Here is a 22,399-nt window from a genome sequence, read left to right as displayed (position 1 = left end):
CAGCCACTGAGATAACAACAATGTCCATTTTATGCAGTTCAAGTCCAAACATAAGTCAAATATGCATCCCTGTAAAGCAAATTGTTTGTTAATCCTATTCCAATTAAACACTCCTTAACAGCAAAATTAGGGCTAATCATTACATGGAAGACACCCCAACTTAGTACAGAAGACAAAGTGTCTCAATCCCATATTTGCAAAATTATTTCCACTTCTATACAGGCAAGGCTACAAAAGCATGCAGAAGAGAAGCATGCATTCAGTAATGACATAAAGGAAACAGCAACATTCGTGAATTTATAAATTAAGGTGTGTGATCAATTTCCAAAGTATTTTCCCACCTAAAAGATGTCAGGTGCCTAATGAACTTTAGGAAAAAAAAAAGGTGGATGCAAAGTCTTGCTACCTAACTTCCAGTTAAAACACTTTTGAAGTTGTTTTGAGGTGAAATCAAAGCAGTTTGTATGTAGACGAATTCTAGAAAACACTATCATTTCCAGGGTAACTATCATGATTCCTTTGAATATGCACCATGCACAAGACCACCACAACATTTCATAGATGAGCTTAAAAAGCCAAAGTCCAAAAACCAACAAAAACCAACCCAGAATTCAACATTTTCCACATTTGTACAATTTATTACAAAACTTAAATGAAAATTAGTGTTATGGTATATAAAAAAATTCAGTACATGCCATCGCTCAGCTGACAGATAAAAATGCCTGTGACAGAAATTCTTGCAATCAATATTTGAGGCCTGAAGACAAATCTTCAGAGGCATCCACAGAAGTTGCTGGCATGCAGTGTTTATGGTGTGTTAAGGCACGATGATTTAGAAAAGTCAGCTTCTTTACATCACTGGTGAATCATTGGTGCCACATACATTTTCCCCTCCATCACACAAACATAAGTCACCAGAGATGAAGCTTCAAAAGTAACCAAAGCACAGAGAAAGTTATGAAAAACTGATACAATGCACAATGACTTAAAATGGCAAGTGAAAGTTTTGATACTGTGCAAACACACACAAGTTTACTGTAAACAGGCCACAAATTCTTTTAGTATTAATCACGAAACTGTTCAGAACAACCAGACCACAATTAACTCCTTAAACCCATCACAACAACTAGGCCAAACTGTACCAGTTCTGGTATAAAAAGGTATAGGAAGGATAATAAAACCAGATATATAAGTATGAAGACAGTGTCACCAAAAGAATAAAAAAGATACAACATAACTTGATTAACATTGAATAGATAAAACAAGCCGGTTCACAACACGATCTTCAGACTGTGCGTGTGTTTTAACGCAGGTCTCGGTCTGTGGCATCCAGCCTTTGCCTTTGAACGTTACCCTTCGGTCAAAGAAAACAGAGCACCCATCCACTTAGAGAACTGTACACTGCTGGAACAGAAGTGGAGAACAAAAAGCATTAGAAAAGACAAACTCTCAGTACTGTCAGAGCGTTTGGGGCAGCCTGAGGCCCTCTGAGCAGAGCAGCGTGATCCAGGGAACGGGGCATTTCAGTTACTGCATCACAGGGACCCGCAGCAAACTACAACAGCCAAGTCAGATGCAGTTTGGCCCCAAATATTTATTACAAATGTCTCATAAGAGCACATAAATGAGAATCTATTTTTAGTTACATGCTTTCTTAAGCACTCACACCCTGCTCCGTCTGCAAGAATACAAGCACTGTCTTACAGCTCATCTCCACAGGAATGCACACAAGAAACCAGCGTCAGCCAGCCTCTTATCTGAAGTGCTGCTTCTGGTGAGGAAAATGAAAACCACTTCTCTAAATTCCCTGTTCTCTATATAGGGCTAAAAGTAAGCAGCAAGTCTGATGTCATGCACAAACAACTCTTACGACACTGCTTACATGAAACAGGAAAGCAAACAGATTTTTTTTGAGCATTTATACAGCAGTATCCATGTGGCTGAAAAAAGGGACCCACCTGTAATTTCAAAAATAATTACCAATTTTGGATGTCTCTGTAGCTACTTGCCAGCTGAAAATGCTACTACAAAGTAAGTAGAATTCCAGCTTTCCCTGAAAACTGGGCCCTGCTTAAGGAGCTGTGTCAGATTTAAAACTTGGGAGACACCTCAAGTTCTCCAGTCCCAAAAATACGCATTCCCAAAAGTAAAAAATAGCTTCATCTAAACATTCATCTGGATGGTAAAAAGAATTAACCTGGGAAACATTGTTGTGTCAACTCATTAGTACAGTGCAGCATTCATCAAGATTATACTTGCTGACTACAGTTGGGATAAGGAGCAAGGAAAAGCTGACAACAGGGTCCTTTGCTCTCTGCCATTCTCACAGTGGGAATTCTGTTCAATACACAATTACTTAACATTTTAAGGAGGCCAACTTCCCATAACGACCAGAACAAGCAAACCAGCACTAGTTATAAATGCAGAGTCCATACAGTGCTAACCAAATTCAATATTCAAATTCAAAATTAACCTTTTGTGATGCACTGCTGCTTCAAGTATGAAAGAGAAACTAAATGTGCCATTTCCTGCCTAACTCTAGTCTGTTAGAGAAGACACCAAGAGCAGACTGTAACTGAAGTTTCAAGCTCACAAAAAGACTGGAATTTCCAATAAACACGAAGGCTGGGGTTATAAGCACAGCTGTGCACTGATGTTACCAGCATTAGCAACATGATACCCACATTTTACCTGCTCACAGAACATACTTGGGCAAATTATGTTTGAGCATTTGCAGTGTGGATTCATTTCACTGCTCTTTCTTCCTAGTCTTATGAGACAGTATTTTATGATACTTTAGGTTGATACTGTTCTTTACAGATGTAAACTCCAGTTTTACTAGACTAACCTTACAGCCCCCCATGCCCCTTTCACCAATTCCTAGCTTTAATAAAAGCCTTCATCTGTAATGTGAATTCATACCATTATTAAAGACATTTCTCCAGTATGCCATTAAAATAAAAGTTTGCCCTGTAAGTACCTTAACTAGCACTACACATGCCTGCATCCTGATGTACATGGTCAGACAGCTCAGAATCGAACATTTTTAAAGGTTTCAAAAGCCTTGGGAAGGGATGGGTTTACCTCCCCTTCAGCTGCTTCCCAGAACACCACTATAATGCAGGGCAACTTGACACCTCTCCATGTACACTTCTGAATTCCTGATGAGAGAAATTTGTTTTATAAGCAGTTATATTTTCTCACTGACCTAAATCCCTTTTCTTCAAATAGCACCCATTTTATGTTGCAGCTACAGCCCTCTGAGTGTCCAATCATTAGCAAGAGGTTTGAGAAATGGATCAGTACTGGATGACACCAATGTCCTGTTGTTAGTTAGTTTTGACTAATTTTGTCATTCACATCCCTAATATCATAGGTTTCTGATACCGAAATCATCTTCTGTTAACTTTGCTGCTTCAAGTTTGTTGCCTTTCCTTTTGCTGGTCTGTAGCAACACTTGGCAACAGCCAAGTATACACTAACATACAAAACTGGCCTTTAAATTGCTTTCCAATGGTTGAGTTAAATTAGTATGTCCATAGTATCCACTATACATACCAAGCTCCAAGGTCTAGAACTATAAGAAATGTACCCCTGAAAATGTTCCTTTAGCAAAAGGTGGCCTGAAGCATTTCCAGGTCCCCCATGACACCCTGCCAGGCTTTAGCACAAGCAAGATTCTTAAAGAGTCAAACATCAGACAATATTTAGGTACAGGAGGTTTACAGACCTAATACTTTAGACTTGCTTTTCATATTAACATATTACATATTTTCTTCTGTACAACACTTTGCAGATTACCACTTGAACAAAGTGTTGCCTTTTTCCTATTGGGAAGAGTCGCACAACTTATTTTCTGTCAAAGTCCAGAGATGCTGCGGAACAGCCAAGGTCACAATCTAAGTACAATATCAAGTTTTACTATGTTCTACTTACAATTTAGGAACACAACTGTTTCATCAACTGAGAACAATATGTACTAACAGGGAGATGAAAGATATTTTTAGATGAACAAATTCAAATGAAAGTGTTCTTGTTCTATACATGAAGGATTAAAAGCCATAACATGACTCTGTCATCTGGCTCTCTCCACATTATACATAAAAGGCAGGTCAGCACCAGCTACAAGGTGGCTCTTGAGGATCCTACTAAGATCCTTCTATACAAGTTAACTCCAAGGTCCTATGGAGCCACAGGAGTTCAGCACTGCAGCTGTACAGCAGCCGAGGGAAAAAATGACAATTTCTATCAGAAATCTACTCCCTAAGGGAAATGAAGCCTGTGCCAGCCCATCAATGCATTTTGCTGAACAACTCCACAGTTAGAAGAGCTGAAAGGAGCTGGAGAACGATGGCGCTCTTCTCGTTCATTTTCTACTCAGAGAAACATCCACTGGCAGTGCCAGGCAGTTGTTCCAAATGAGACATTTGCTCAAGCTTCACATTCCCTAAGCTCTCAATTTCAGCTGCCAAAAACTACAATATGATCTTTACTTCCTCAAATGACACTTCTCATCAGATCAATTCAGCATTCAGCAACACCATTTCAGAAAGCTGGTTGCTATGACAATGCTTTGTGTTGTTCTATTAAATGATGTCAATTCACTGGTAGAAAGAACTAGCTGTTTGGTTCCTCCAGTATGGTTCTTATCAAGAATCAGAACAGTGTTAGTGAACTCAGGACACTTAAAAATACTTGTGGAAATCATGAGCTATACAAAAAGAATTTTCAACATCCTACAGATATTTTAAGTGGGAGATGCTTGGGGTTTTTTTCTGAACACATTTACCTAACCATAACTGCATTTCCAGCTGGCTGTATTTGTTTTCCACAGCCTGGCTTCTGCTCCTGATTTGTCTCAGTGTGATCCTGAAGCTGAGTGGAAGACAGACAATCCAGATTTATAAGAATAGCAAGAAGAAAACGGATCCCAAAAAGCTACAGTCTAAGAAACAGAGAACGAAAGGGAAGAAACACCCATCAATAACCATCCCACTCGAAAAAATAATGCCAGCTTTTCATAATAGTTGGTATCTGTGATGGACAAGTTGAGAAACTAGTAAATATGCTGTTGGAATTACTGCAGGCTTAGTTCAAAAGCATTTTGTATCAGGAGTATCCAAATAAAACTAAATCTGTTCTAATTTATTCCACCTCCTCTATCTCCTTCCTCTGCAGTCTTCATTTGAATTGTCAAATATAATAAGTTTCTACATTTTATGGCAGTGTCTTGCATTTTAGAAAAAAATCTGAAAAAAAATCAAGCTTGTCTTGAATGCTTTGCCATGCTGCACATGGCCTGCTACCAACACCTCCACATGCACAATTGTTACACAAAAGTTATGAAATGTTTAGAGCAGACAAAGCATAGGTCAACACCTTTGCTAGGGCTGCTCTCAAAACTCAAACACCACCACCACAAAGAGTAAGTCTGTACTCACAGACTTTTGTCAAAAACCACAGCTGGCACACTGGTCACTACTGTTTCCAAAATCATCTCCCTTTCCTACTTCTAACCCAGTCTCCACCACTGCTCTTTCTTCATTCGTCTTCAGTTTTCTGCTTCTCCACAGCAAGCAATCTGCCCATTCTCTTTGGAAACTTTTCCTTGTGTATAATCTTTGCCTTTGTCACTCTGCTTATGCTCCTCTTTACTTGAAAGTAAAAAAAACTGCTTGAAGCAAATTCTTCCTTCCCTCCTTCCATAAAATTTTAAAGATTCAAAAGGGATCAGGCAAACCAGACCTTCCAGTCATCCCATTTGTGTTGCCCTTTATAGTCATACAGACTTTTCAGTATTTCTGGCAAGGATTTGAGTTCTTAATCATTATGAAACGCCAGACTCTTTCCAGAAACCCCCAAAACATTCAGCAATCTTCTCCACACTCCAAAATACACTTGAAACTAGAAGTGGGTATTTCATGTATTTGGTATTACCACACAGCATTATTCTACTGTTTATTCTCCAGCTCTTATCTGGAGAGGTATTTACAACATACTTCTCTTTTTCCAAAAATACCTTCAAATCTGTGCTTTATGAAGCTGAAAATATTTTAAGGGGCTTTTGAATAAGTATTAATCCAGAATAAAAAGTGTATAAATGTGGATTTTTACATAAATTATTTATGAAGTTACATATTTTCTCTGCACAAAGATAAGCGTGCAAAGGAAGGAGCTGACCCCTCAAAGTTCTTGTAAAACTAGAACCTGAGAGATGCTCAAGATAACCTGTGACAGAACAAAAAGATTGGTATCAAGTATATTTAAATTTGTTGGCAATTTGGTTCTGTTAACTCCTGTGTTAATTACAAGTTTCCTAGTTTCTCTGGAAATAGTGAGTTCAACAAAATACAGCAAATACATCTGCTGGGAATGCTGGAGGTTGAAACCCTCATTCCTCCTAAAATGCAAAGTCAACTAACATGCATGAGATAAACTTCCCTAAGGCTAAGTTCTAGGTGAGGATTCACTTCAACTGCTGACAGAATCACGCAACACTCTGGTTCTGCCACTGCAGTTCTGATTGGGCATATTAGCCAAAATATTATGCTAAAAGCCTATCAATCAATATCTCAAGGGTAGCAGAAACACATTTAACAGAATCCAAAGAAACAGCAGGATCTTCACATATGAAGATCTCATTCAAATTCTAGGTACATTTGTTCATGTTTGATATTTCAAGACCAACTAACTTTCTGAAGAGTTAGTTCAAACTAAACCACAAGATCACATGGATGCTTACTTAAATCTGCACAGCTCTCCTGCTTAACACATTTAGTGGTACAAGATGTATTCCAGATTAGCAATGTAAGGTAGCTACAAAATACCATTTTGACTGGAGATACATAAGCCTGCTCAGAATTCTGTTTATTTACGTATCCATGGCTGCAAGTTCAGACTGGGACAAACTATGCTCCAGTTTGTGTTTATGAATACCATATCCAGTATTGCCAGAAGCTGTGAAACACAGGGAATTCTGGTGCCATCAATGGCTAACCATCAGTGGGAATACTGCATCTTATTAGCCCTCAGACACTGATTTCACAGCAAATCCAGTATCTAGGAACTGAAGAAAGAGCTCTGAATAGATCTGAATCATTTGCCATCCCTGTGCTCTGCGTGCAACAGCTATGGACAAAGCCTGATGGATTTAGGGTGATTTTTTTCTTCCTGAGTATCAGTTTAAAGGATGCTATGATTAAATATGATTTGTAAGTCACAGAAAGAACCAAGCAATTTTTTAATATTTTTTTTTTTCCCCCTCAAAAAAGCAATAATAGTAATTTACACTACCTAAGGTTTCCTGCATCAAGCAGTTGTTTCCTCAAGTGGTCAAAGTTTGGCCAAATGATAACAAAGTCACCATGAAAACTTGGGACTCCAGTTCAAACTGAAATATGTAAACAGCCTCATAAATATTTAAATATTTAAACCATCTCATGGCTTGGGAAGTGAGAGCATTTTGTCAGAGACTGCTATCACATACACTGCTGGGTTGGCCACAGAATTATCCTCAGTATTTAGATTTCCAACTCCAAGAAAATATATCTTAGCATGGAAGTTGGAAGACATGATCTAAAGACTCCTATCTGCAAGACTTGAAATTGTGACAGGAAGAAACCTGAGTTTGCATTATTCTTTCCCCTTAACTACTTCACTCAAAGATCACAGTGCACATACCAATAAAACCATCAACATCTGCTTAAACAGGAATCCAGTGAACAAGTTTATTCCTTAGAAGACATTTTTCTTTTTTTTTCTTCTTAATATAAACAGGAAGACTGAAGGTTCAAATAAAGGCAACAAAAAAATCTCCTTATTTTAGGCTTGGAATGTTGGCAGCTGCCACAAGGTCATAAGGGATAATATAATCCATTTTATTCAAGCTTTACATTCCAGAAGACCAGCAATCACAACTAGAGTATTAAACTGAAATATTAAGCAACAAGACTCCTCATATCCTTCTACTTTTTTATTATTGCATTTAAAAGCAAAATTAGGCCAGAATACGTGCATTCTGAAGAAAGTATGAATAATTGCTACAAGAACTTTTTTCTTCACTCTGATCCCACCTAATATTTGGTACAGGACATGGGGCAACTGTTTTCAGTACACATAACCAGTTTGTTTAAAATTTTGTTCGGTTCTTCAAAAAAACCTGCCAAACAAACTCAGCAGCCTACATACCCCAAAACACCCCAACATTTGTTTATATATAGTCCAATTAATTTCCTATGCAGCTTTTGCTAACAGAAACAAATCCAGATGATCCAAACCCAAAGCACTGAAGATAAGCATTTACAGGTCTTAAAAACAGCTGGAAAGGTGACATCTGTATAGATCTTTTTTTCTAGTCTACCTAAAACATCACTCAATTTTCTCTCTAAATACTCTGAAACCAAGTCCAAAATTAAAAATAATCATTGTGAAATTCTTATGTAAGGAGTAAACAAGTGAGAAAAGTCATACCTGATGCACCCAGATGTGAGGCATCTTAATCATCACCAGGCTTCATCCTCATTTGGGCTTGCATCTGTGCAATCATCTCCTGCATGCGGCGCAGCTGTAAGACAAACACTCACATGTTTAAAACAATTTCATGAGGAATCAAAAATCTAGGTAGCTTTAAATCCTTTTATTCTACTGCAGAACACAGATCCAATTTATCTCTTTATAAGTTGGAAGTGTTACATTAATTCACAATTGAATACTTTTGTTTTTCCCGTCTCAGATTCTTTAATGTATTGCACCTAAATTTCACAAATAAGCAATAAAATCCAAATCTTTGGAAGCCAGCAGAATCATTAGTTACTATTCAATCTACAATAAAGAAAACATGCCCTTTATGTGCCTACAGAGATGCACTGCTCGAGTGAGCTGAAGCAGCTTTGCTCTGACAGAAGTGCTCAAAGCACAGTGTCATGTATGAACACTCATCTTGTGGCTAACCAGATGCTGTGATTAAATTTGCAGTTTAACAGCCAAAAGTGAAGACAGAATTTAAAAACCTCCTTCAAAAGCAAAACAGAAAAAATATGTTTACAAAATCTGGAAAGAGAGACTAAACATATTAAGCACCAATACCTTTACATCTAAACAATAGCCGTTCCTGAAAACAACTGTTTTCTTAAAGGCATTTGCTTATGACACAAACTAATTTCCATCTCACAAAAGGCCAGTTACATATAACTTATGTTCCCCTCCAAAAATTTGCATTAATTTAAATAAATGTTTCTAAGGAAGAACAAAAAAAAAACTATGGATTTTCAAAATGTATATGCAAATACTTCTAATTTGGTTTACAAATAACAAAGTATTTCCTTCCAGATGGAGGTGAGGAATCTCCACATACACAATTGCAAGTGACCTGTCTTACAAACTGGAAAAGAAATAGGCTGTAATTTCCAAGCACATTGTATAAAATGAGTCCACCTCAAGCTGGAGATCATGTAATAATCTGAAGCTTGTATAGCAAGTTTTCATTATTCTAAGAATAATTGTGTAGGATTTAATATACCCAGCTTTTTTCCTCTTCAGGAAAAAGTAGTTAGGGAATTGCTTCCACTCATTTTCAGGGATAGGAGGAGAAACTCTTCAACTCAAGCAGCACTGCTGCATTCAAACAAGTATACTGCATTTTTCATCCAGTCAACTACATGAGCTACTGAGGTATTACTTACTCCATCAGAACCAATACAAGAGGATCTGTGATAAATTCTTAACCATGTATGTGGTGTTGTTTGCTTTTTTAAAATAAATGAATAAAAAGCAGAAACAAACATCACAGAACAGGGAAAAATGAACTGCAAATGCCTAGATCCCTTTGTTTTGCCTGGCCTCAGATAAAGATTTGGGGAAGAGTAAGAAACTGAAATGCAGAGCTTGCAGCAGAGCCAGAGGTAACAGAGCTTGCCTAAAACTAGCTGATTTATGTACAGGTACCTACCCTCTTGCTGCAGCACCACAGGGCTCAGCAGAGGGCAATTCAGGTTCCTGTAACTGCAGCACAGACACATACACTCTGGCAAAAGGAGATTCACACAGGAACAGTGTGAGATACAGCTACGTTTGAAATTATTATTATATACCCATCTACAGCCTTCTGCTAAATGCTTAAAAAGCCTCTGATAAAAAAGATGGCATAATGTTGCAGGAAGGAGAAAAAAAAAAACAACAATCACCAGAAAGTCACAGAAATGAGAGTTGCATTGATTCTATGGTCTAATACAAGAGTTTTCAAAGACCAACTTGTAAAAATGTAAGACACCTGGTCTTTTGAATTGCCTCTCTGCAGATTTACCATGAGAACAAAAGTAGCTTTTTGGAAGCTTGCCTACTTGAGCTTTCCCAAGAGCACTCCAAGCTGAGCCATGAAACATTCCCAAAATAGAAATCATCCAGTAATCACAGGGGAAGATGCTGCTGCATATGTATTACGGCGATTGCTCTAACACAGCATCCTGCTATTAGCCAACACTGTATTTTAAAACTCATACACACTGTCAAGTCTTGAATTTTCTTAACCTTAATTGATAAAAATATGCCCACACAAAAGAAATCAGATGCTGCCTGTGACTCAAATGTAAGGTAGGACAAAAGCACTAGAGACCTGCTCCGCTCTAACATCAAACTTGTAAAAAGACTTTCCTTTTCCATTTTCCTATGGCATTTTTGAGATCTACTGGTAGATTGATAGTCTCATCCGTTAGCTAAACAACAGCAAGCTTCTGAAGCTAGTTTAGCACAATTCTATTGAAAAACTTTTAAGCAAAAAGCCTGAGAAACTAGGCACCCTGATGTTAGCTCCCAACAGGCCATTAATAGGTAGAACCATCATTGAAGTTTCCTTTTCATAAGGAAAGTTGGCAAAAAGAAAAATACAAAAGCTACTCAAGCACACCTATCTTCTTCACTGAATCTTGGGCTGCATCAGCATTTTGTTTCGGTTTTTGTTGGGCATTAGATATGCAAACAATCCAGAATGGTGGCTTTCTGCTGCAAAACTGTGGCTTCTCAAGAGCTTTAAGGAAACTAACAACTGTTTTTTAACAGTATTCTTAGCAGGCAACCTATGAGTAAGGACACTCTGAAACCTGGCTGCTTAACCACAGGGCTAGAAGTGAGAAGTAATAACTGAACTTGGAGAGAACACACTTAAGTATCTTGGGAGAGAAAATAATTTGCACAAGTAAGAATCCGCTCAGTTCAACTGTAAAATTAAAACTAAAAAAAGGAGTCAAGCTGTATTGTACTGAGAATACAGTCTCTATCACAATTCCTCTCAAGTAGAGCACAGGACACAAGAAACAGTCCTACACATTACAAGACAAGCTAGTAACAACTTGTGTGTCTTCACCTTACTAGGCCTACCACATAGAAACAATTTTTCCTCTCAGCAAAGGTAAATGTACAAGATCACACAAAAGGCTGACATTCATGTCATTTCTGTTCCCTTTGCTGTTGGGGACTGCAAGCATCGAGGGCATACCATGACTTTCATCTTGCTCAGCAGTAAACCCTCCCACTGTTAAGAGCAGCATTAATATATTCTGCAGGGAACTTGTATTCATCCCCTAAAGAAAGGGCTGTACAACATGACAGGATAGGGTCCATGCACATGATAAAAAGGAAACTGGGAGACAGTGTTTGGAAATCTGATAAAACAAACAATTCCTGTGAACTCCCAGGTAACAACAATCAAAAGAGTGAACTTAACCTTGGTATGAAGTCTGCTGAGTTTACTTGTTATGTCAGGACTAAAATTTTCTTCAAACTATCATGTAACTACAGAATAGTGACTGCATGTAACTACTGCAGAACACAGAAAGGAAACAAGGAAATGGGAGTTAAGGTTACAGAGTTAAAACTGAATCATGCAACTTCCTAGTGGCTTCCACATCATTAACAGAAACCACCAATATGCAGCCTTGTTTGACCAACAAGGTTTCATCTGTACTAAGTGTTGCCCAAAACACCAAGTAGTACTCCTGTCTGAACAAAGTGAGTGGCTTTTCAGTAACAGCCCTACAGATATCACAGGAAATGTTAAAAAACTAACATCTACTTCCTACTGACACACTTTCCCTCCCCACAGCAAGTATGATTATTTCTGCCCTTTACATAGCAAAGTTCATAAGGGAAGGGGCTGAAAGAACAGGGCAAGATGGAAAATTGTAGACAGTGGATTTTCTAATACATCAGGATGTTTCCATGACAGTTCCTGTTTGTTCAAAATACTTTAATACCAAAGAATACAACTAAACTTGTTAACTGAAGACAAGAAAAACACTCCTGACAAAGTTACTATATTGGAAAAGGGGCTACCATTGAGATAAATGTCTTTCATGGGACACATTGGCAATATAACACTGTGGCCACAGCCATCGCACTACATGAGCAGCAAGCACCTTTCCATCAAACAACAACTTAAAAGAACAAACAAAGCAACTACTGAAAAAAAAAATTGTTCTTCATTCCAGCTCTCAAGGGATTCCCATTGCTAATTGCTTACTAAGGGTTTTCTCCTCATGATGTTCTCTCAGGACTAAGGCTACATCCCTTCATAGAGGAATGCTGAAGCATTCTGCATAAAGCATGGCTCCTTCCCCCTGCACTAGGGCAACAGCACAAGCCAAGTCAAACCTTTGAGCTGTTTTTATTTCTCTCAGGTCTGCAGGCCTTAATCAGCGGTGATGTGGTCTCTCCATATAAAAGTTTTCAGCTTTTAAGAAAATACACAAGTAGCTCCAATAGCAGGCAACCTACACACAAGAGTTCATCACCTCCTCGCCCACCCACAGGGCTGCTGCTGGAGCCAGCCTGGCAGCCCCCCAGTGTGGGATGTGCCCCCCAACTCCCATACTAAGCCAGAGTTATTCAGCTCATCTGAGAGAGGGTTAAACATATTCAGAAAGCTGAAGGACAGAGAGAAAACAATTTCAACATTGCAACTAATTCTACTACATTCAGCCAACTGCTGACCAACTCCAGCACAGGGATTTGCCCAGAGCCTCAGGGTAGCTCACTGGGAAAATTAGAGGAAGTTTGTTCCTTGCTGTTTTGTGTAATCATGGTCTTAACATTTTTCTGGAAATACTGACTCTCAGAACTTTGAAAGGTTTTTATTATGAAATACTTTCAGAGTAGGAAGAGCATGGGACAATGCTACAAACTTTAAGTTTGGGTCCACACAGTCAAAAAGTCTGAACTGCAGCATATTTGCAGTAAGGAACATGAATACCTTTATTCTTAGTTTCACTTCTCAGCTCAGAAAAACAGGTCATCACTTGCAAATGAACAAAATGCACAACCAGACTGAGCAATAACTCCAAAATGACAGATAAGCTGAACTGGCAACCACATCCTTTGGGATAATAAAAGATCATTTAGCAAAAGTGATGCCTTGCTAAAGATGATCCTGGCACTAGCCCAAGCATTCATTCCTTCCAAGGTTATATAAACCTCACAAAACTGTAAATAGAACTTCAAGCACCGTTAGTGATGGGAATGCAAAACAGGAGGGGAAATGGGTATTTGTTTTCTCTGCAAAGGCCATGGAATGCAAGCCTATTTCCTCTGTGCCTCTTTCCTCCCCATACTTTTCTCAGTCTGAACCTTAGGGATGATATAGAGATGAAGGGATTTCATACTGGCTTATCTACAGAAGATTCAGCAAAGCTTCTTGATCTCTCTGGGACAATAGAACGAAGAAGTTAAAAATCTATTTGTTTTTTCAAGTTCTAACCTAATCCTCTGCAACTTCAGCAGCAATTATTCAGAGATGATTACTCCCAGGGGAAACTTTCAGGAGACTGTTCTCCGAGAAATTCAATATTTCATCCCTTTAGCCAAATAATATAAAAAGATGTATTACATGCATATATAAATACTACATACACACTCACACAAGAATGGTCAGAATAGATGAGTATATAATAGTGCACCAGCCATACGAAGAGTTTCCACAGGAAATGGTTATGGGACAATTTTTTCAGACATAAGCCTTAAGACAAATAGTTCTACAAGGATACTCAAGTTTCTACTTAACTAGTAGACTTGTACAATTCCTATACTCTCCAAGTCTGTATGAATCTTGGAAGCATTAAGAAAAAAAGAAAAACACACAACACATTCTCAAGCAATGTTCTTGATGTTTTCAAAGCATGGAGCATTCCTGGCTATCAGCTGATGGTCTGCTGCTGTTTTGCAGACACATCAGTACATGGGAGGCAGTTCATTTGTGTACAGAAGACTTGCAGAAGTTCCACTCTCATAAGTGCATGGGCAACAAGCTTATGTTGCTGAAATCAAGTTATCAAGTGGTAAAGATGCAGCTCATTTAATCACCAGGAATTCATATTATTAACTACTAGTTATGGTGTTAATCAGCTGCTTCTGCATTTCCTTATAGAAAATTTTTCTGCTATTCTGCCAGGGTTAGCCAATAGCTAACCAGGGTTAACTATTTTTAAATATGGATGCTATACAGGAAAAAGGAAATGCACAGACTGAATTAACTGTATTTCAAAGATTTCCATGTAGGGGAGCCTGAATCTTTTGCCACACAAACCTGCTTTTAGTAGTTTTTTTAATTTTAGTCCAAATCACTGCATATATGTGTTGATTCTTTAAATCATGCCTTCCTGCATTTAGGGACTTGGATACAAGCTGAATTGGATAAAAGAAGGACAAACAGAAAAAACACCATCTAACTGGCAGCGGGTCTTAAATTTTCACAATGCAAGCACTCCTAAGCACTGGCAATGTACTACTGGCAATGTACTACTTGCATTTAAATACTAGGCTAAAGATCACCAAATCTTTAGAACTTCAGCCTAAAAATTCTAAGTTGAAAGGCCTACTGATAACTTGACAGCACAGTAAGAAATCAGACACTGAAAATGCCAAATCCATAAATTGACTGGTACAACAAAATACTATTAATTTTGCTGCAAATAAAGATTAAGATGCAAAACATGTACATTAATTATGTAATGGGATGTTTAAGACTCAGCACCTTTTTCTACCCCATGACATAAGAAGAAATTTACTGGCGACACATTTCCATTAAGCCATACACATCTGAAATTACATTAGACTATGAGTCTACTCCAACACATCAAGTTTAAAGCAGCACATATCACTAACAAATTGATTTCATTACCTAGAAAATAGCAACTACCCCTATGAAAAATTGGCATACAAACTGGAAGTGATAAATACCCTGCCTACAACCAAGAGTCCACATGCTACCTACCATCCATACTACAAAACAGACTGTAAACAAAACACTTTGTATTGGCAACTTGTATGTTCAGATTAGGTCTGTAATTTCTCACAACTCCCATTTTACAATCTGTGGGCAGGAGCTGATATAGAATACTGAAATTGGAACATAGCATGTTATATTAAAGAGCAACAGTTTTAGAAGCTCCCTCTTACCTCAGCCTCTTTCTGCTGAAGGATTCTATCCTTGTCTACCACTTCTTCTTCTACAGGCCTATTGAACAAAAGAATGCATTGATAAGATACAGAAGTAAAACCTCCAATTTCAACCTCAAATTTCAGCTAATACAACAATTAAAAAAAAAAGTCTACAGGCTTCCACACAGGGAAAATTAAGACATGCTTAAAACCATGCTTCCCTTTTATAAAACACCATCTTTACCTCTCAGAATCCTGCTATTCACTCTCCATTTCTTAGAATTTGATTTCTTCACTGCTATGGGGATTTTTTTTGCCATTTACTCTAATTAAAGTTATTCCCTCCATTATCTATACATGGTACAAAAAATAACCATTAAAAACCCGTGTGGGCTGTTTCCTTTCTTCTTTAAGATCAAAATGCTTGTCTGAATACCTACAGAGCAAAAGTGGGGACTAGAATAAGTTGCTAGCAAAAATGATAAAGCGCAGGCAGATGCAGAACACATACAAAACCAAGAGCAGCTGTTTGTAAGCAAAGTATTTTGCTACATATTTCTCCTCTTGAAGAAAGAACAGATTTAGCAGCAGAGACCAAAGGTGCACAACACACACTTACTTGCCAGTTCGTTTTAGCCTCTCCGAACGGAAGTTCTCGTAGTGCAAATCCTGGGTCACCTCCTGCAGGTCCTGCATGTGTGTTCTAGAACATGCAAAGGGCTATTGAACACACTGTCCTTCTTGTCAAAGGAAAGGAAAACACCCTTTTATCTTCTATTTTTGTTTTAGGTAATGGGTGTATTTACTGGAAAAACAATCCTTACAGACCAAGCCTGCCATAAAGCTAGCCAGGACACTGCTTTCATGTTACTGGTTTCTAACTCGTACTTAAGTGCCCTCCCATCAATATTCTTCAAAGACCCAAAGCATGCTGCACTTTTCTTGTTCACTAATTACTTTATAGGAATTGCACTGCAGTCTGTGCAGTGTTAAGAAACCTGTGCAGACAGTTATTCAGAAAGATACTTTGATTTCTGAAGTATTTTTTGACTCTTGGGTGCTGTTAAGTATAATTTGTAACTGAGAACTAGGTGGAGCTCCTTGGCTCACGATTTAAAATTGCTAGGCAACATCAGCTGTTAGTAAAAAAAGAAAAAAAAAAAAGAAAAAAAAGCTTGCTCCGAATGCCCAGCAGAGGGCAATCCCTGCCCAGGAGAGACGGACATCAGAAATAAACAGAATTCAACTTCCAGCAATAGTGGGATGTCAGAAAAAATAATCCCTTAAAATCTACCCAAGCAGAAAATCTTTATCAGCTAAAATCATAAAGGGGTGGAGTATCATGTGTAACATAGGATTTCCTACAGTGCCAAGGCGGCTGAGCTCTGCCTTTAGAATACTTGTCAGTGTAATGGATCTCTGAGTAATTTTAAGAGCATTTCTGCCCCACACACTGTACCATAAGAAAACTTCAATTGACACGTAAAGCCATCAAATCAGTTCACACAAGACAGGCATAAAAACTGCCACATTTCCCTCAACATAAAATATAGAAAAGATTTTCTGAAGTCAAAGATCACATGATTACAGCAGCAAAACATGCTGGGGGCGGGGTGGGGGGTGGACAGCCAATAAAAAAGTGACTTTATGTTCCCATCAGAGCTAGTTTTGAATTAAAGAGTTCATGTTCTTGTAATTCTCTAGTCATTGTATCAGTTACGTCACGACAGGAGATGCGATAATTTTACCGCTACTCACACCAGCATTGTGCGCAGTTTAAGGAAATCATTGTGCTCTGGATTTTCAACTTCAACAACTCCCCAGGGATACAGGCGGCCTCTGATTTTTTTCCCTTTCACCTCAATAAGTTGATTGGATCCAATAACAGCAAAGGGAATGCTAGCCTAGTTGAGACAGAGCAAAACAAGTTACTGTTATGATTTCTGACTGGCTACTTTTTTGGGGTTTTGGTTTTATTTTAAGGAAAGCACAAAGACTTTTAAGTAAGAAACAAGAGAGGAGAAAAAGAAACGTCAACAAGTGTATCCTACAAAAATCCTTCCACATGAGAAAACCAGCCAATCCTATTCTAGGCAATGCAACTTTTCATCATGAACACCTGTGGTTTTGTTAGGATCAGTTTGTCTCAACAGAGGCACAGAAGGAAATGACGCTTTGCTTTAGGAACACTTGACTGTTGTTGAAGTACAGTTTGGGCATCATGTGTCATCTGACATAACATCATGTGTGGAAAGCTGCCAACAGAAACAGACTTCTGATACAGATTAAAGTAGATAGAGTGAGAACTTCAGATACATTCTTCAAGCACCTTTGCAAGTATCACAGCACAGAGGAAATTACTTCAGTAAAACCTTTATAATCTGCCCTAACAAGAGGAAATGTGTTAATTAATATAGTAATCATAACACGTGCACACGCTCTCTCTTTGCTTGCACACTGAGAGGCTTGGGTTAGAAAACAGACTGAAAACCACAGTTCTTGATGAAAAGCTGCTTACATTGAAAAGAGAAAAGAAAGTCACAACACACTACACTTGAAATTTGGATGAAGCAGAGGCTGGAATAAAAAGGATTATAATTTAGAGTCAACATCCAAAGGAAACTTGAATTTTCAACATGTTATAAAGGAATAAAATACCTCTAAGCACAGTGTAGGCTTGAAGAGCTACTTCAGCAAAACAATAAATTAGGAGTGAAACTTACCTTTAAAACTCTTGTTTGTTCTTTAAACTCCTCATCTTCATCAGAATCTGCATCAGGGAGCTGATAAATCCTAATGCCATGTTCAGAAATCTCATCTAGAACCTGAGGTTTATAAAAAAGGAAGAATAATAAATTATTTAATTGAAGAGGTATTAAGTTAAAATATATATAGAATTGATTTACTAGTCTGTCACACCTAGAAAACTGTTTTTCTGCTGTAAGTAGTTTAACAATGCCTACAAAGTATCATTAGCTGAAGTTACCATTACTTATGCTTTGAGTTTATGTACTACCAAATTATTTTATGTCCTACAAGTCTATCTTACATGGCATTAATTTCATTCTACCTATGAAGAAAAATACTCAGCTTTTTTTCATTTTCTATTCATTCAGCAGAGATTTGAACCTCAAATCCATAAACGTCCTGGAAAGAACAGTCCATGGTATAAAACACTCAGCAAACAATCTACATGTTTTGAGATATAAGAAGGAATAGTCAATAGAAAATTAATCACAGTCTTAAAATGGAGAAAAGAAGCCTACCATAGACCTGGTTAGATTTTAAAGATTTTATTTTACTACAGAAATGAAAACTATCTTAAAATCATTGCTGATATTTGCTAACTACAGAGGTTCTTTTAAAGAGAGGTGTTTTTAAAAGCCATTTGCTGAGAGCACTTCTGAATTGTTTGTGGTGGTATGGGGAGAGCATGAAGAATGCTTAAATTCCACAATAATTCTCTTCAGAGAGTGCTCAGATGTCTCAGCAGAAATGGTTAACTGTGCAAACTTCCTAGTTTAGTATTCCCTAACAAGCTGCAACTGTAATGACACAATCAACACCTGAACCAAGCAGCAGCACTACTGCAGTAATGAACATCTAAAATAGACAAAGCCTGTGCAAAACGGTTTGTGGTTTTTTGAGGTAATCATAAAAAAATTCAGAAAAGCCTATGTAAAGACTTGTACTGTAATTACTACATATGTAACTGGACATTAACTTGACAATACAAACACTTCAAAATGGTCAAGAGGTCTTATTATTCTCATAATATTGTTGGGTTCCTCGATGCTCTGCTGTGATGACAACCAATAACTACAGTATAAAACTTGTCCAACAAAGCTTAATTATTAAACAGCTGTGTAAAATAAAACAATCCCTCACACCATTAGAAGAGGAATGGCCATGTATGAACTACAGTCATTCCCAGGACACTGTTTTCCTGCCAGGTATATAAACCTCCCCCGCACTCAGACGCTGCATAAAATGAGCTCCCACCAACGCAAAGCACAATATTTTTACAAGAAAATAGAAATCTGGGAGTACATGTTGCCAATAAGCAATTAACAGTTACATTCACACAACTGCATTTAAAACAATGCATGTGATTGGTTTACAAAATATAAGATAACTAAGATGTCACTGAATGGTAATAAAAGAGGCACAGCTGGGATAGGTGGGACAGTGCTGCAGTGCGATGCCTTTAAGTGGTTGCATGAAACAAGAAAGCACATTTAACCTGGCTAAGATCTTAGAAGATAAAACGCAAGTGAAACAATAACGGGAAAGCCGACAACAAGGGGTGCTAGAATAATATATTACAGCTGTTAGTCCTAGTGCTTTCCTGAAAGGAAAAAGAATTGCAATAAAAACAAACTGTATTTTATGGTCTTAACAATGAAGCAGCATTTTGCTTCTTCAAATCTGAATTTTATTGGCCTCAGAGGATTCTGTGTTCCTAAAGATTAGCCTTCCCATGGGAAATAAAAAAAAGTCAAAATATTAAGTTTCCCTCTTATGAAGTCATTTATTTTGAGCAGGTTTCCTTAGCAGCTTTGCATGGCACAGCTTATGAAACTGCCTTGCATTTCTTCCCACTCAAGAGCTTTAAAAAATAACTTTGAATTCCAGAAAGATCAAACAGGAATTACTCCAAGCTGGGTTTCCTTTGCGAGTACCATGAACTGATCTTGCCGCTTAGTCCAAAGCAGCAAAACAAAAACATTTTACTTCAGATTGATAGCCAAATGGCAGAAACATCTAACAAAAAAAAAAAAACAAAACCAAAAAAAACTTCAAGCTGCATCAGCAAAGCAGGATTTTGATTCTTATTCTTGATTAGAGATTCTGTTAGCCAAGATTTTGAGTTAGAACAATATACAGTAACTAGACTTTCAAAGCTTTGGAACCACATGATACATCTCACTTAGTACAAACTCATTTTGTAGAGTGACCTTTGCCAGCAGCACAAAAAGAATGAAGACTTATCTACCTGATTCCTAACCACTACCTCAGACTACAGCATTCATCTCATTATATTTAGTCCATGCATAAATGTGGTGTCCATACACCTAAGTCAAGATTGTTTTAAAGACTACAAGTACTCATTATCTCCATACTCCTGAAAGGCATAAGTTATTAGACGTAAAAATTCACAGGGTAGGGTTCAAATCTGTTACACTTCACAACTGAATGTACTGAATGTTCAGTCAATAGAACCTGAAAAAAGCTTCTGATCTCATTAAATTGTACTGAGCCATCTCTTGGTATAATACAATCTACCCATTGCTTTATTTAACTAAGTACATGAAGTAATTTTCAATCACAGAGGATCAACCAGGAAAGATTCAGCACTTATGTTAATTGGCCATATTATTCTGTTATGAGATTAACTGGAAATTACAGTTAAGGTCAAAGACTTGCACAACCACAATATAGAGTTTTTTCCTGTAGAATTCACTGCAATGTCATATTTGGCAGGGGCTGGCCTGGCTTGGAAAGGCTCATCAAAAAAACAAACAAACAAACAATTAAATTTCAAGGCAGCAAGTAAACCTTCCAATGCAATTTATTTTAGTACCACTGCCTGTAAAGCCTTTCTCCAATGTAATGCTGATGACAGCCTGGCATTTCATCTGAACAGATAAACCTAGGAGGAAAAAACATACCAGACAACATACCTATTTCCATAACTATGAAGCTACAAAAAGCATCCTCCTAATATATTAGCCCAACTGTCCTGCCTCTGTAGTAGTGTTTTAGTTTGTACCATGGGTACACTTATTAAGCAAGTTTCCAATCATCCCAACTTACAGAATCACAGAATCTTAGGGGTTGGAAGGGACCTCAAAAGATCATCTAGTCCAACTCCCCTGCCAGGCAGGGTCACCTAGAGCACATCACACAGGAACTTGTCCAGGTGGGTTTTTAATGTCTCCAGTGAAGGAGACTCCACAGCCTCTCTGGGCAGCCTGTTCCAGTGCTCTGTCACTCTCACAGTAAAGACGTTTCTTCTGATATTTACATGGAACCTCCTATGATCCAGTTTACACCCATTGCCCCTTGCCCTATCACTGGATGTCACTGAAAAAAGCCTGGCTCCATCATCCTGACACTCCCCCTTAACATATTTGTAAACTTTGATTCAGCTTGCACAATGACATGAGAGCTAGTGTGAAACACCTACACTATATGTACTGCAGGATGATCTGAGCCTTTGTTACAAACCATTTTGCTCCAACCTCGCTCTCCTGGGGTGTGTTGGTGACTGAAAATGATGAAGCCAAGAACAGGCAGATTCTCAACAAGTGTAACTGGTAAAGCACATCAGACTTCAGTGAAGATCTCACACCTCACACTTCCTGAAAATTAGGTCCTTGGCCAATATCATTCACCCCTCTTCTGTTTGAATTTGCTTTATATTTGCCTTGTTCATGAGAACCATGCAACCCATACAATGTTAAAGTGTTAGACCTACTCTTCTCTTCAGCCTCTCTCTCTCCTTCAGCGTCAGTGTGTCAGCCTTGGCAATCACAGGGACAATGTTGACTTTTCCATGAAGAGCCTTCATGAATTCTACATCTAACGGCTTCAGGCTGCCAACAAGTAGAAAAAAAATGGGGGGAAAAAAAGGGCAATTTTTTTTTTTAACAGATGAAATGTATTAAAAAGTATTTATTTCAAGTATCTACATAAATAGTATTTCCAGAATAAATAAAGGCAGAGCACTTGCTTACCAACTTAGTCATGTAAAGGTTTAATTGCAATTTAAATTATCACTATAAGATAAATTGGGTAGTATAAGCTCTTATGTTTATGGATTATAAACAACTTCAAACTGACTGCTTTACAACAATATTAAATGCCAAAAAGGAGACAAAGCTGAAGAGACCATTAATCTCCAAAGACTATTTTAACTGAATTGGCTATCTAATAATGAAAAAAGCAACCCAATTAACATGAAAGTTTATAA

General features: G+C 37.8%; 1 protein-coding gene across 3 annotated transcripts in view; it reads right to left on the bottom strand.

Annotated features, from left to right (window-relative positions):
- Positions 1-610: 610 nt before the first annotated feature.
- Positions 611-22,399, bottom strand: part of LOC127391571 (septin-2) — a 35,821-nt gene continuing 14,032 nt past the window's right edge. For 2 of the 3 annotated variants that reach the window (XM_051634466.1, XM_051634464.1), the window contains exons 7-13: positions 21,905-22,022; positions 18,147-18,248; positions 17,182-17,327; positions 16,043-16,126; positions 15,442-15,499; positions 8,470-8,563; positions 611-1,404 (exon numbers count right to left, since the gene is read on the bottom strand). In XM_051634466.1, coding sequence (XP_051490426.1) covers positions 8,495-8,563; positions 15,442-15,499; positions 16,043-16,126; positions 17,182-17,327; positions 18,147-18,248; positions 21,905-22,022 — 577 coding nt within the window. In that variant the 3' untranslated portion in view covers positions 611-1,404; positions 8,470-8,494. The remainder of the gene's footprint in view (positions 1,405-8,469; positions 8,564-15,441; positions 15,500-16,042; positions 16,127-17,181; positions 17,328-18,146; positions 18,249-21,904; positions 22,023-22,399) is intronic. The other variant, XM_051634465.1, reaches the window with a different exon arrangement.

Source organism: Apus apus, chromosome 16, assembly GCF_020740795.1.
Source record: "Apus apus isolate bApuApu2 chromosome 16, bApuApu2.pri.cur, whole genome shotgun sequence".
Taxonomy (NCBI): domain Eukaryota; kingdom Metazoa; phylum Chordata; class Aves; order Apodiformes; family Apodidae; genus Apus; species Apus apus.
The sequence above is the reverse complement of the archived record's forward strand: the minus strand, read 5'-3'. Positions and strand labels throughout refer to the sequence as shown.